Below are 14,683 nucleotides of genomic sequence, written 5' to 3' on the forward strand. Positions count from 1 at the left end.
AGGAAGAGGGAAAAGAGAAAACTGGTTGGTTTCACAGGCTCCCCAGCTTGTGAGAGCATCCAAATTAATTTTTTCGTGTACACAGTCAGTCATTCCGTTTTTGTCTGAGAAAAACCCTTCTGCATTCCTACACCTGCAAGAGCTTTACATCTCTACTCTGTCCTGGTTCAAGCTGCACAGTCTGAGGGGTCTCATTAGCTCTGACCATGTAAGCAAAATCAGAGTTAGGGGCTTATATTACATTTAAAGCACCCACTTACCCCACACCCTCATTAAAATTCACTCTTGCTTTTGTAGAAATCACTTCTATGGGTTCAGGAAAGCACGGCAGATGATGTAAGATATTAAAATTGTCTCACTCAACCCTATTCTGCTGCTCTTGGAGTATTATCTTATTCTGAATATTCCAGTGACATCAAACAGGACAAAAGCTGGTCCCTCCATGAGGGCATCTCATTGCTGGACCTTATTTCTTAAGCTACTGAGTGCTCACCTGTCTGCCTCCCGTCATCTTATTCTGCCTATTTTTCCCTCTGATTTCCTTTCTAGCCTTTATCTAAAAAGCCTTTTCATTTTTTCTATTATTTCTCTCCCTCTCCACCTTCTTCCCATGTGAGCCATAAATCCCAGTGACTCACATGGAAAGCAGGCACCTAAAAATTCCTGCTCATCTTCGCTATTTTCTTCTAAAATATGGACAAGCACTTTGAAATTATAAAAGTTCCATTTAAAAATTCTCCTCAGCTGTTTCCTCATACCATAAAAAGAAAAACAAAATGTCAATTATAAAAACAATTGAGAAAATAGCAAGGAAGGAAAAAGTTGCCAGTTGAGGAAAATGAAGTGACTCTCATTTGAAGGCAGAACAAAGTGTACCAGGGTAATTATGAGCTGGAGGTAGTGGAAAGCAGGAAATCAGGGGGTACGTGGGGGACAGACCATCAGTTCCAGTGTGCTGGCAGAGATCAGTACAGACCATTACAATGCTGATCACCCTGAAATTACTTGCATTTTTCAGCATCTTCGGGCTGATTGTGTAAAACCTGAGTTATTCCCAGCACTCTTAGACTTACATTTTATTGCCATGGAGCAAGAGGGGATGTACTGCCTGGTGTAACAACAGATTACAATTGTGGGATATTTTAGGGTCCAAACCATAGGCTTACGTGTGAGCTCTGCTCTTAAAGCTGAGGGGTTCTGGATGTTTTTGGATTCTGTCCCAGGCCCGGTGTCATAATCCAGCTCCCGGTAGTAGATGCGGTATCCCAACAAGAGCCCGTTCAGACTCTCCACTTTGGGGGGCTGAAAAACATCCACATGAAGAACAGGCTGGTTAAGATGTGCATGGCAACAAACATCCATCAGCAGGGGCAGTGGCTCTGTGCTCAGGTGAAAACACACATTAATAATTAGGGTTGAAGGTTGTGTGGTTTGCAAAACACAATTTAAAAGCAGCTTTGAGGATTTTGCTCAGCTGTGGTCATTGCAAAAGGCTCTTGATTGAAAAATCCACACAAGGAGCCAAGCTCCTTTCCTTCTTGGCCCACAGAAACTTAGGTGTGATGAAGGGTATAAAGAAGCATCCCCTGGAAAGGCAGGCTGCTTTCCACCAACACTAGAACAGCCAAACAGTGTTTCACTGCTTCCAAAAAGAAAGAAATTATTTTGTCACAGACAGAATTTCTTCAGTGGCTCTTTTCCTTGGGGACTGATCACAGGACAGTCTTCATCTGGCATTATTTTACTGAAAGACACATGAGAAAATAAAAAGGAAAATAAAAAGGAATAATAAAAATTGTTCTGGCTTTGATTAGGAAGACAAAACAAGGCCTAATAACAACTTCATACAGGCATTTAGAGAGGAGTCACAGTGTGATGGGCTCTGGTGTGTGCACAGAGGAAAACCCAGGCCTCCTTCGTAACAGCTCAGAGCAGTTTGGCACATACAGCCATGGCACGGCTCAAATATGACTTTTTTCCCCTTCTGTATCATGTTGGCAGACGCTCAAAGACATAACACCTCAGCAAGGCTTCTCCAGCAGCCCCTCACATCCTCCTTCAGATACAGATACAGAGCTGGCATACTGAAAAGGAGATTTGTGTCTGGGTGGTTTGCTTAACTAGAGACATGCAAAGGGATTCCTCATGTTTGGGAAAAAAATTACTTTCCTGAGTCTAATGCAAGCTAAGAAGTGCAGAGAAGAAGAGATGCCCTGAGCCATTTATCTTCTAAAGATTCTTTTACTGAAATTTAAGGGGCTGAAAGTATAAATGAAAAGGATTTTAATGATGATCTTGCCCTTAATCCAGGAAGATCCCTACCAGCCTTGAGAACTTTCCTAAGGAAAAGCATTGTGTAAAAATTAACTGCTGGTGTGAAACACTGTCACAGTAGAAGGTAATGCCCCATGTAATATTAATGAAGAAAGTAAGGACATCTTGATAGAAAGCAGGAAGATCTTTGGTAATAACCTGGCATTCTGCTTCCAAAAATGACACCAATTTTCCATTACTCCATTACAATGACATGAGGAGGGAGAGAACTGTCCTGTCTCAGTGCCAAGGACTTGGCTTTGGGTGAGGGCTGAAGGAATCAAGTAGAAAGACTGCAGTTATGGAAACCAAAAAAGAAAATGATGTGAACCAGAGTATAAAGAAGCTACACAGCCACCAGGAAAAGGGGCAGAACCTGCTCCTGCAAGAAACTGCCTTCTTTTGCAGATGTCCTGCACAGAGTCTGCTGAAAGCAACCCAAATTGTCCCAAAATTTCACTTGCTCTGCCTGGTTGAAGATCTCTTATTCATCACTGTTTCATGCTCATCATTGTGCTCCCTTCTCTGGCAAAGCCCTGACCACCTTTCACTGTTATTTGGCATCTGCATTAGAGGATGATGCTGTGAGGGATTGTGAGGCACCTCGAGGATCATCAGGGCTGGGACCTCCCCACTGCAGAACCCCACCTGCTGAAAACTTCTTTCACAAACAGAACAACTTCCACCAGAAATGGAGCTGATTCTTCAGCTTCCCAGTATTCCTGTTGGGAAGCTGTTCCCAGCCTCACCACTTGGTCAGAAACCTTCGTTTAATTTCTAATCTAAATAATTCATAGCCAGTTTCTAACCATTTGTTCCTGTGCTAACATTGCCTTTTGGGTTAAATTGTTCTTCTCCCTGTGGGGTGTTTACTCCTGTGATGTATTTTAGAAAGGGCAAGCATATTCCCTCTACGACTGCATTTTACAAGGCAAATAAATCAAGCTCTGGTACAACAGTATTTCCTAGTCTCAGGCTGAGAGTCCCTTGTCCAAGGGACTAAGAAAATAGACCAAATAACGTGCCAGGTTTCTCCAGGGCTGCCCCATGACGTTACTGCTCATGGACCAGCTGAAATGCTCTCCTGTGAAAGAAGATGAGATGAGGTTACTGGAAGTTATCAGCATCTCTCTCCTGATCTTTTTTCCAATCTTTTGACTTTCTGTTTTCTGTGTTGCACTGAAGTTGCTTTAGCCCTGATGGTGCCCTTGCAGAGAAGGGCTCCACAGCACAGCAGTGTCCTCACCTCCCTCTGACTTTTCCTATTTTAATTACTAATAAACTTTTTTTTTTAAATTTAGAAAAAAGAAAAGTTGAAGTGGAATATCCTGCAGAACCCTAAAAGGAAAATCCTGCTGAAGCCTGAGGAGAAGACTGTGGCTCCCTGCTCTGCCATGTAACTGCCTAACAGGTAAAACTTAGTATCTCATTGTGGTCTAACACTGATTTTATGACAGCAAACATTGTTTCCTTATGCTATCATGTGATTCCCCACTTTTTTCTTCCTAGAGGTTTAGGACAGGAAAGCTCAGAAAATAAATAGCTTGCAAACTGTCTCTCTTTTTACCATGGAAATGATAATTCTTTCCTGAAAAGGGTACTCAGCTAAAAGGTCAGGTCTTCCCCTTCCTATCTGTCTTCTGTGGACAAAACTCTGCTTTTGATGTAAGGGATTATTTAGGATTTTGTAGGAAAGCCTGGGGGATCTGCTGAAATAGGTAAAATGGTTATGAGTGGCAGCCCATAATGTTGTACAGAAGTAAGAGAAACATTTTTGTGCTGTTTAAAGATAAATAAATAAATAAAGACTGAAATGTAGGTTTGAATAATTGTTATCTCTAAGGTAGACACAGAACAATACATGATCCTGATGTTAAGTGTAACATCCTCCAGAACATTTGAAATAACTTTGCATTATTGATACAAGAGACCTCACTGGAAATTACTTATTTTCTTCCTCCTTTAAATTTAAAAATAATGGACTGATCAGACCAAGCAGCTGAAAGCCCAGATAGTGCATCGAGAGTTTGTTTTGTGAATTATTAACACAGCTCAAAGTTAAAAATTTAGCTTTGCTTGGAAATCCACTCTCCCATTAAGCTTGACTGCTGTTTTCAGTTTACATTATTTCTTAGACACTGCTGTGAAACTTCCTCTTAATTGGAGGCTATTGTGGGACTTGAAGATTTTTGTTTATTTGAAAAATATAGTACGGTTGAATTACCAGGACCTATTAATATACATGTGGTAATGACATATAATCGCCCACAACTCCCTTGAGATGGCTCTGGCACAACAACCCCATTTCACTTTCATGAAATGAAAAGCATCCAATTACCTAAACAACCACCTATTTCACATTAACTACACACCAGTAATCAGTCAGCTGGGGGAATGTTTATTTCCGTGGTCCATCGTGCTCCACATCCTCTTTGTCCTCTCTTTCTGTACTTTTTTTCCCTTTGCTGGGGGCTCTCATTGTAGGTGGGGAGGTAGATTTGCATCTCTCCATAATTCCTTTGGTAAAGCTGCTCAACATGTCTCCTATTTGCTCAACATGCTGTAAGCAATGCTGCTGCTCAGGATTAGCCTGTGTGAGCTGGGGCCAGGCACCCAGCAGCACAGCCAGGCAGATTTTAAAGTGCTGCTGCACAGCAATAAACAGACCCTCATCCATATATTTCTCTTCCAAAAATGCAAGGAGTCCCATCTGTACTGTAAATGCATATGTACATTTTTCACTATAATGCAATCTGTCCAAAGCCATCCTTTTTATGTGTGGGGGACATTGTCTTGGGAGCAGGGTGGGCAGAGGCTTTCCAGGATGGGTTATGGATAATGTGCAGTGCCCCACTGGGGTCCCTCTGTTAATGCCCACTCTGCAAAAAGAAGCCTCAGGCGCTGGGTCACAAAATGTTCCTGCATGTCCTGGGAGGCCAGGACTGAAAGAAAAAGGAAGGCAGAGGAAATGCCAATATAAAATGCAGACTTGACATAAATACTTCCTTATCCAACCCAGAGAGACTGTGGAGAGCTCAAGCTTCCTTTCTCTTCTCTGAAGAAATCTCAGTGTTTCTCTCTCAAAGAGCCAAGAGGGCACGTGGAGCTCCTCAGAGGTACAAATGGGATCTCAGGCACTGATCTCAGGCTTCTGATCATTTCAGCAGCAGGAGGAGGCTGTGCAGGATGTGAGCCAGAGTGAGCTTTTGATTACCTAACCTTACCAACACCGCGGTCCATGGAATGTTTTCTGTGTAGAGATGCACAGCTATGGATATCAACAAAAGGACAGGAGAATCTGACAAGTAACGATCTTGGACATGGCTACAGTGGGGCACAAAGTAAAAGCAACTGCCAGAAATCTCCATCACTAAAATTTATGCTAGATCAGGCAAATAAGGAAGTAGCTGCAGTCCTTCAACTTCAGTACAATACTTCCAGCTCAAGAAAACGTCCCTGGCAATGCACCCTTAAATTCAACAAGTCAAAGCAGACAAAAAATTGTTCACAGGAACATCAGAATTTTTCATTTTACCTACCTGCCACTGCACAAGGACAGAGGAAGTCGTGTGGGGAGTTACTAACACAGAACTGGGTGGTTCATCTGGAACTAAACAAGAGAAAAAGGAAACAAGAGCAGTTACAGCAAGAAGGTGGAAAAGGGGCAGCTTCTCTTTCGCTCATCAGATTCTTTTTCTTCACTACTGAAGGAAATCTTCCATCCCAGCTGCTACGTGGTGGGTCTCAAAAGCAGCATGGAGGATGTGGATGTTGCAACCCAGGGAGAAGCCAGGCACTTCTCTTGCTCTGCCTGTGGCCTTGGCAGCTTGAGCAGGACCAAGAAAAGCTGAGGGCATAAACCTAGAGGAAGCTGCAGCAGCCAGCTGCTCACAGACCACCGGGTGCCCATTTGTAAGGAAGTTAAACCAGCTGTGTGAAGGATCCAAAGGGTGAGAAAACTGCTCCCAGATTTTTTAGGAGATTTTTTGCCACAGCTGAGGCAAGCCCACCTTGAATTTAGGAGTCTGTGTCACATAGTCACACATTACTTTAGTCAGCACACCTTGATTTACCACAGGTTAACCCTTCCTGGGTCCAAGGCTGTGGCACTCCCAGACACTCCACAGCAGCTCAAAGACATGAAGCAAAGGCTTATCAGGAGTTCACAGCCCTCCACAGTGCAACGCTCAAGTGGCAGCACTGGGGCTGCTCAGCAGAATAAATGTTCAGTTTGTTGAGAAGGTGAGAAGCTTTCACAGTTTTTTCCCCTGTGGTATTGTGAGGAGGCCAAGCACAACTCTGGATCCACTGGAGCTAAATTCAAAGAGAACTTAAAATGAAATTTTAAATTCTGAAAAAGTGAGTGAGTGCTGCCTCATTAGCATCAGTTACAGCCTGCACCGACCCTGCTGCAGCTGCTGTGCAGGAAGGTGGAGAGCCAGGATGCCTTTAAGGGGCTGCTTAGCACATTAGTCAGGTATTACATTGGGCTCCTGCTTAACTTCCCACGCTCCTGGCTCCTGTGCTCTATCCTCTGTTCTTCTGATTTCAAGATCACATTCCCTTGCAAAATGGCTTCCTATTTTTATATCTCAGTGTCATTTCTAACTCGTCACTCCTTGCTCTGTAGGAAATCCTGGATAATTCCTAGCAATATATATATATGACCATAGAATCATTCAGGTTGGAAAAGACCTCTAAGACCATCAAGCCCAACACTGAACCATGTCCCCAGGTGCCACATGTACATGGCTTTTAAATCCCTCCAGGGATGGGGACTCGACCACTGCCCTGGGCAGCTTGTTCCAGTGCTTGAGAACCATTTCAGTGAGGGAGTTTTCCCTAATATTCAATCTAAACCTCCCTTGGTGCAACACGGCCATTTCTTTATGTCTTACCACTTGTTACTTGGGAGAAAAGATTGACCCCTACCTCACAACACCCATACATATATTTATCCATGTATGTATCCCAGAAATACCCAATTTCCCAGGGTAAAAGCACATACTGATGCTTTTCCTACTGTGCAGAGTTCTCTTCTCCATTCAAGACATCAGAGCTACTTCTGCATTCAGGCACTGACTTTATACAATCAAGGAATTAGAAGCGGATCTCTAAGGCTAAAAATAAAAGCCTTGTCAATGTCATTCACAGTTTATTAGTCCTGATCTGCAGGATTAAATGCTCATGTTTCCAGGAGCTTCATACTCTTTCTTACTTACACCTCAGCAATTTTGCCATACTGCAGACTGATGTGGATTGTGAGGGGAAAACAATTGAAGAAACTTCTTCAAATGTATGCAGGGTTCTACATTTATTTTTAATGCTCTCTTGTAAATTATTCAATTTCTGAAAAGATAATGGTTAGTGCAGAGTTTGGAAGCCAATCAAACGATGTTTAAATCCATTTTGAGACTCCTGAAAGTATGATTCATTATCAGAGGGCACAGCAGGACACTTAGGGCTGCCTGTTAATTCGGCCATATCTCATTGCTACCTGTGTCAACTTACTGTGGACAAAAACTGCTCTGGCTCTTGGTTTTCACTCCAGTCTCCATGGAGAACACCCTGCAGTGGGTCCAGGAGCCCTGGGGAGCCCCCACCCCTCAGTGATGCCCCCAATGTGCCTCTCCTCCCTTACCATCCTGCAGGGTTGTGACCGCCTCTGTCTCTGCGCTGAAGTCGCTGTCCCCAATGTCGTTGGTGGCCTTCACTCGCAGTTTGTAAGAGGTGAATGGGTTCAAGCTGTGGAATGGGGAAAACAAAGCTGAGGGATGAAATCTCCCCCCCTCACCACAACTTGCCTCTACAGAGTTGAAGAGAACCCGCCCACTGCCAGCCAGAGCCACTGAGCAGTTTGTCTCCTCTCCCCATCGCCTTTTCTCTGCAGGCTCCCCCAGCTTCCCAGGTGCTCCCACCCCTGCTGCCATCAGCACCTTCCCAGATGCCCCCTGCCCTGAGTTCCCAGAAACACTCCTGGATTCATCACCGAATTGGGCACCAGAAAACAGACATGAGGCTGCAGCTCATGGAGCAGCCCACGACTGGGTCTTGTTATCTGAGTTCTGCATGGCTGTGCAAAGCCTGGCTTTCAAGGTGCTTTGCTGAGATCCTCCAAAGCCATCTGGGCCACTTCCGAGCTCAGGTGGGGAGGACAGGTGGGGAGGAAGCAGGAGACATGCCCAGGGTCAGCCAGTGCACAGCAGGCACTGGAATTCAGAGTGCCAGCTCCTGACTAATCCCCTACACCACATCACTTGATCAGGGCATTTCACTCCTGCTGAATCCCAAATTAATGCCATTACCTGGATTATTTAATAAAGACAGCAACAACAGGTTCCCTGCAGGTCTTTTATGTATGTGGTGCTTTAAGACAGGCAAAGAGTGATTTCCAGCTGACATAACCTTGCAAAGATGCTTCTGTCTCAGCTTGGCAGGGGAGGTGAAGGGGAGGCTGCCTTTGGAGTCACAGGTAGAGGCTTGAAATGCAGAGCTGTAACTTACGGGGGATTTCACTAATTAATTGGTAGTGTCTAACCATCCACTGGCAGATATAACACTGCCTACAAATCCAAGTTACTTGTAAGGAATGATTAAACATCAAGGATAATGCATTCTGATGGGCAGCACTCTCACATCCACGACTCTTCTGGACTTCCACAGGAAAGTGCTTTTAGCAAGGGGAAGACAAAATCACTTTCAGCAGTGCCACCCTATCAGGACAGAATTACTTACCTATAGCAACTTGAATAATGTGAATCATCTTTTCTGAGCTTTTGTTTTCAGTCATGCCAATGTAAACTCTAAGTGACATAGATGGTTTCCTTGTTTTTACAGGTTTTTACTGGAAAGATACTGGCACACGACAAGTGAGCTGCCATATACCACAGCCATTGATGCTTTTAAGTAGCAGACCCAAAAAATTTGAATGCTTGGAATACCTGATTCTTCTGAAGATCACGGCCTTTTAGAAATAATCTGATTTCTACTGGCTCGTCAACAGAGGAAATGGACAGCAAAACAAGTACCTGCTTGTAGACATTCAATTACTTTTGCTGATGTTACAAGGACTTTAATTACACCAGTATTGCTGGGGATATAATGAAGCCTGAATAACAAAGTTTAAACATTCTGATGCTATCTATAAACTTCAGTATGGAAAATACAGATAAAAATGGTTCTCATTTCATCTGGAAAAGCTTATACAGAGATAATTGCAATGCAGCATTCAGAGTGGATTTTAACATCAGTCACTACTCAAAGGATTTTTAACTAGTTGTATTTTACAGAGCACTGTGTAGCTACATTATGATTTAGCCTGAGTAGTGTTATCTGTGGTGCTGAGCTTCCAGGAAAGGCTTCAAAAAGATGCACTGCAGTCTGACTTTAATTAGATTTATTGCATGACCTTCAGCAAATCTCTCAACTGCTGTTCATAACACCACCTCTAAAATGGAAGCAGTGGCCTCACTTAACCTCTCTCCCCCAAAAAGGCTGTGAAGCTGAGTGATGGTTGTTTTGGTTTCCTAACTAGTGGGAAAGTATGGGAATTTCTATGCTAGCCTGGGATCACGTGGTACCTTTCAACAACACAGGATGTGGCCTCGTGGCTGATGGAGGAGGAGTAGGTTTGCCAGTCTCCATTTGGCAGCTCCCGCACTTGGATTGTGAAATATCGGATTGGTGACGATCCGTCGCTTCCCGGGACCCACTTCAGCACCAGACTCCGTGAGGACACATCGCCCTGGGGGGTCATCACCTGCCTGGGAGGTGCTGGTCGTTCTGCAATCAAACCACAATTTAGCTGCTTTGAGAGGAAATTCAAACCAATATAAAATGTGACAGCCTGGTCAGATTTTCACACTGGTAATGCCACAGGGCATTGAACTTTTGGATTTGCCACTTGAAGTATACAACCATTCCATTCCTTAACCGTCTACTGCAAGGAGGAGCAGTAAAACTGATTCTTATCTCCCCGCATCAAAGGTCACCAAAGGATGTAAACCTTCCTCACAGTGGACCTCAAACTTGGAGGGGTCTTGACCTGGCAGGTTAAAGAAGGATCATCAGGACTGGCAGCCAAGCAAAGCAAGGCAATGAAACTCAGCTGTTCTTCTGGCTGCAGTTGCTCTTTTGACAGAATCTGTGTGTAAATTACCTCACTTTTAACCTGTTCTTACTCCTTGGTACCAGGGACTCTGTTCTCCCTGTGCTGTGCAGGGTCCTTTTCCCCCAGTGGAGGCACAAGGAAGAGGAAAGGGTAAGCTGGAACAGGCTGTTGTGTTGCAGAGTCCAAACACACACAGCTGATGCTGAATTCCTGCACCAGGCAAGGAACCAGGAGCCATCAGCAGCTCCTGGTGCTGCTGCTTCCAAACCCCAGCCTGGAAGCAGCACAAGAGCTGGGGCTGGAGCACTTCCTGCGGGTCCCTTCCAGAGCTCCCCAACTCTTCCCTTCCTACCCACTTAACCTTGAACCTGCAAAGTCAAACCAGCCAGCGCTGAGGGAGGTCTCTCCAGGGTAATTACCCTCACACCTCTGGGATGAGCAGGGAATGGCAATGCAGGTGTAAGCATGCCAGCCCCCAACTGTTTCATTACAGATCTCCTTCCCCGTCACCGCGTCTCCGCACTCCATTGATTTCGATAGAGAAACTCCATAGAGTGAGGAATAATTGTTTAATTGTTTATCATGAAGATTATTGATTCTGATTAAAATGTGTGGCATGTAATAAAGCAGAAATTGATTGGAGACACCGCAGTGACTTGCTTTTGAGAAGCAATTCAATTCAACTTCATCAGCACTTGTTTCCATAAACACACCTCTGCCTGCCTGATTCCTCACGGCTCTGTACAGCCAGTGCTTCATTTCCCTGCCATCCCCTAAAACCATTTCCTGTGTGTTTTGGCATTTCTCTGCAGCCTGCACTCACTGACATCAGTGCCCAAAAACTTGTAAGCTATTAGCTGGAGGAAGCCCTGGGTGCCAGCAGCCTGCAAGCAGCAGCACGACGTGAAAGGTCAGTGCCTTACACTGACAGGCGGAGACAGGGACGTGGGGTTATTCCATGCCAGAGAGGGAGAGCCATGCAGGGATTTTACACATTTTGCTGCTAAGCTCTGAAATTTTGGGCAGGTCAGATCTTGCAGTCAGTCTCCTATGACTGGGTTTCCTTCTGGTGCTAATGGGAGATCTTAAAATCTCCTGTGTTGCAGGATATACTCCCTGACTGTTTGTACAAACCCATTAGTATGAAGAGTTTATTTATGGGAGTTTAGCCACAAGCAAATGCTAAGGTGAGCTGTCTGTGCAGGAATGTAAGGCTTGACTCTGACAGGCCACATGACTCTAGGGACTACTTTTAATTTCTTGCTACATTTAAATTTTTTGACTCAGTTCTGCCCTGAACACTGGTGTTGATTATTCTGAGGTGTAGACTCAAAGCACTGCAGCAGAGCCTCTGGAGAATACAGCCACAATATCACTTGGGATCTATAAATCACAGACATCATTGCAAAATATAAAGATTTATACTGGGATTAACCAAGGAATTTACAAGGGCAATAGTGACCAATTTTGCTAATTGTCCAGGGAATTTTTGTGTCTGCCTACCTTAGTATCAAGGACTATGAGGATATTAAATACATCTTTATTAACAGGAATTAAGTATCTTCATTCTAGAATATTTATTGTCATGTATACAAGTTTCAGGTCAATTTCTTGTTAGCAGGATAGCTGCACTGGATAAATTTCTTTATCATCCCCTTTTATCATTCTTGCTGATGTGAGAAAACACATTATTGTCTCTACACTTTATATGAGATCAGTAAACTTGTGGTTCCAAAGCACGTTTAGACCCAGCAGAGCTGTCCATCAAAAAGAGAACAGGATCGTGTTACACTGTGATTTGGGTACTCAAGATAACCCTAAAGCACTGATAGCAACAAGGGATCATTGTTCCCACATCGGAGCTGGGAGTTCTGCCTTGTGCATCCTTGTGCACAGTCTAGGGAATCTGAGCACATCCTATTGAGCAGGAGAAGCTCTGAGCTTTGAGAATTCACATTTTTTGGCGTGGTGGGTTTTTTTTTTGAAGCTTCTACATGTCAGGCTTTGAACCTCCCCTTTGACAGCAATCAGACAGGGGCAGGAGAAACCTTGAGCTGATAAATCTTTTTGATGGACAGTATCTTTAGCAGAGGCACTTCCAGTTTCCTGATACATCTCCAGAGGTTCTTTCTCTGAGGACTGCACTGTTATGCACTGGGAAGGCTGCACATGACCTGCAGAGCTTTGCCAGAGGAAATTTTAAACCCAACCAAACAGGCCAGGAGTAGTTGAAATGCACCTCATGGGCTCTTGCTGGTGGTAGCTGAACACCAGAGCAACTTCCTCTCTTCTAAGAAGTGTTAGAGGAAAATACTAAGGAAGACATTGTGGGCAAATACAATGGGAAATCCTTACTCTCGGATTAAATGATGTGCAAGGTGTAGAAAGGACTTTAAACAAATGATTGTTTATCAGACACATTTTAGGAATTAAAAGTAAATAGCATTGGTTCCATTATAGTGCAAAACTTGGGCAAGAACTAAGAGCAGGCCCACAAGCACACGCAGAAGTTCTAACAACAGTTGAAAGATGTCTGTGGAGGTCTGGCCTGGTGACCTGCTGGAGCGTGCTCCTCTCTGAACTGTGACTTTAACAAGTCACGGAAATTGTATGGTTCTAGTTTTTGAGGGAGAATTTTTCTTAAAAAATGTCAGTATCCAGACAGCACAATGGGTCACAGCAGCAGGTGGCACAAACCCCAGTGGTTCTGGTAGAGTTACCCTGGCTTGTTTTGATTTTGCCAGCTCAAGAGACCAGATACATCCTCTGCATTGGAACGTGGCCTATGTGCAAGACCAGGGGAAAACCCACACTCTTGTTTTCCACCAACATATTCATCGATATATCCTCTTTTAGCTGTGAATTTAAAAAACAAATAAAAAAATCTTCATGCAGAAGTAGAAACTGCAAATTTTCTAACTGCAGCTCTACAGATCAGTTCTAAAACTGGAGAAATGAGCAGTTACTTGAGCCAAAGCATTTAAAACAAGCAGTGATGCAGAACAGATCCTGCAATACCTTACATGTCTTTCACATTTTGTTCCATTTGGTATCATTTACACACACATATAAATGCCACCTTCAAGCAGGTTCCCTTCAGAACAGAATTTGCCTGGAGAGTCAGGATGCAAACAACCATTTTGTGGCTGATGCAAGAAGCAGAAAAAGTCTGGGCAATCCAGATGCAAAGGCTCTGCTCGAGCGTGTGGCAGCGAAAGGCCAGAGTAATTACAAACACATTAGGTCAGGGCTGAGGCACAATGGAGGAGCCATGGAGGAATTCTGCAACACCACTGCCTCTCATTCTGTGTTCCCTAATCAATATAATTCATCCATCACTTACTTTCTTAAGATTGCAATCTTTCTAGAAAACGAGAGAGCTGAAAAAAACCCCATCTAACTGCAAAAGGAGGCTGCATATGGCCAATATAGCAGCTGATGGAAAAATCAATTCCAACAGCCCGTCAGGTTAGAAGAACTGTGTCTCATAAAAGTCTGCCTTGCTTTCTCAAATCATGATGTTGCTAAGGATTGGGGCAGGTTTACGGGGTGAGAAGGAAGAGGTGTAGCCCGCTATTGAAATCCCCCAAAGTGCAGCACAGGCTCCAGGGCAGGCACAGAAATTCCCTGAACCCACGGCTTGCCAGCATTACCTCGTTTTTCAGTGGTGATCACCGTGGCTTCCAGGGGCTCCCCCCAGCCCTGCCTGGTCTTGGCAGATGTCCTGAAGATGTAGGCTGACTCTGGGCTCAGGTCTGTAGCTGTGAACTGCCGGACTGTGGAGCCAACCTCCACAGTGGTGAACTTGTTGGGGCTGCTGCTGGCCAGGCGGTAGGCGACCTGGTACCCTGCAAGAGAGGAGAAAAGGCTCAGCTGGCTTCTCTAGCAGGGAAAAAAGAGCACCAGCACTATTAGTTTATCCTAATTACATGCTTATCTAGAGTTGGGAGAAAGTAATTTACTGCCTTTGGTGTTATAAAGCTCTGCTCTTGGGCAATACCACAAAGGAACACCTTACAAAGGAAATCACACACACAAAACGGTCTGCTGGATACAACTGCCATGAAACTGAGTTTACTTTCCATCCTTTAGACCAACAAGATGCAAAACCAGTTTAATCTTTCCTGGCATACTGGTACCTTTTTGAAAAGCAAAGGAGCAGAGTTGGTGCAATGTGTCACCTGATTGAGGCAGTTCAAGGCAATGCTCCAGAGTTCCAGCTTTCCAACCCACGCTCACAGGTTGGTTGTTCTGCCCTCT

The 14,683-nt window shown here is 44.3% G+C and overlaps 1 protein-coding gene across 3 annotated transcripts in view; it reads right to left on the reverse strand.

Moving 5' to 3' along the window:
- Positions 1-14,683, reverse strand: part of SDK1 (sidekick cell adhesion molecule 1) — a 387,842-nt gene that overhangs the window by 51,348 nt on the left and 321,811 nt on the right. For all 3 annotated transcript variants that reach the window (XM_069030219.1, XM_069030218.1, XM_069030220.1), the window contains 5 exons: positions 14,077-14,271; positions 9,894-10,095; positions 7,955-8,058; positions 5,853-5,923; positions 1,167-1,302 (listed from right to left, as the gene is read on the reverse strand). In XM_069030219.1, coding sequence (XP_068886320.1) covers positions 1,167-1,302; positions 5,853-5,923; positions 7,955-8,058; positions 9,894-10,095; positions 14,077-14,271 — 708 coding nt within the window. The remainder of the gene's footprint in view (positions 1-1,166; positions 1,303-5,852; positions 5,924-7,954; positions 8,059-9,893; positions 10,096-14,076; positions 14,272-14,683) is intronic.

This window comes from Aphelocoma coerulescens, chromosome 14 (assembly GCF_041296385.1).
Source record: "Aphelocoma coerulescens isolate FSJ_1873_10779 chromosome 14, UR_Acoe_1.0, whole genome shotgun sequence".
NCBI lineage: Eukaryota > Metazoa > Chordata > Aves > Passeriformes > Corvidae > Aphelocoma > Aphelocoma coerulescens.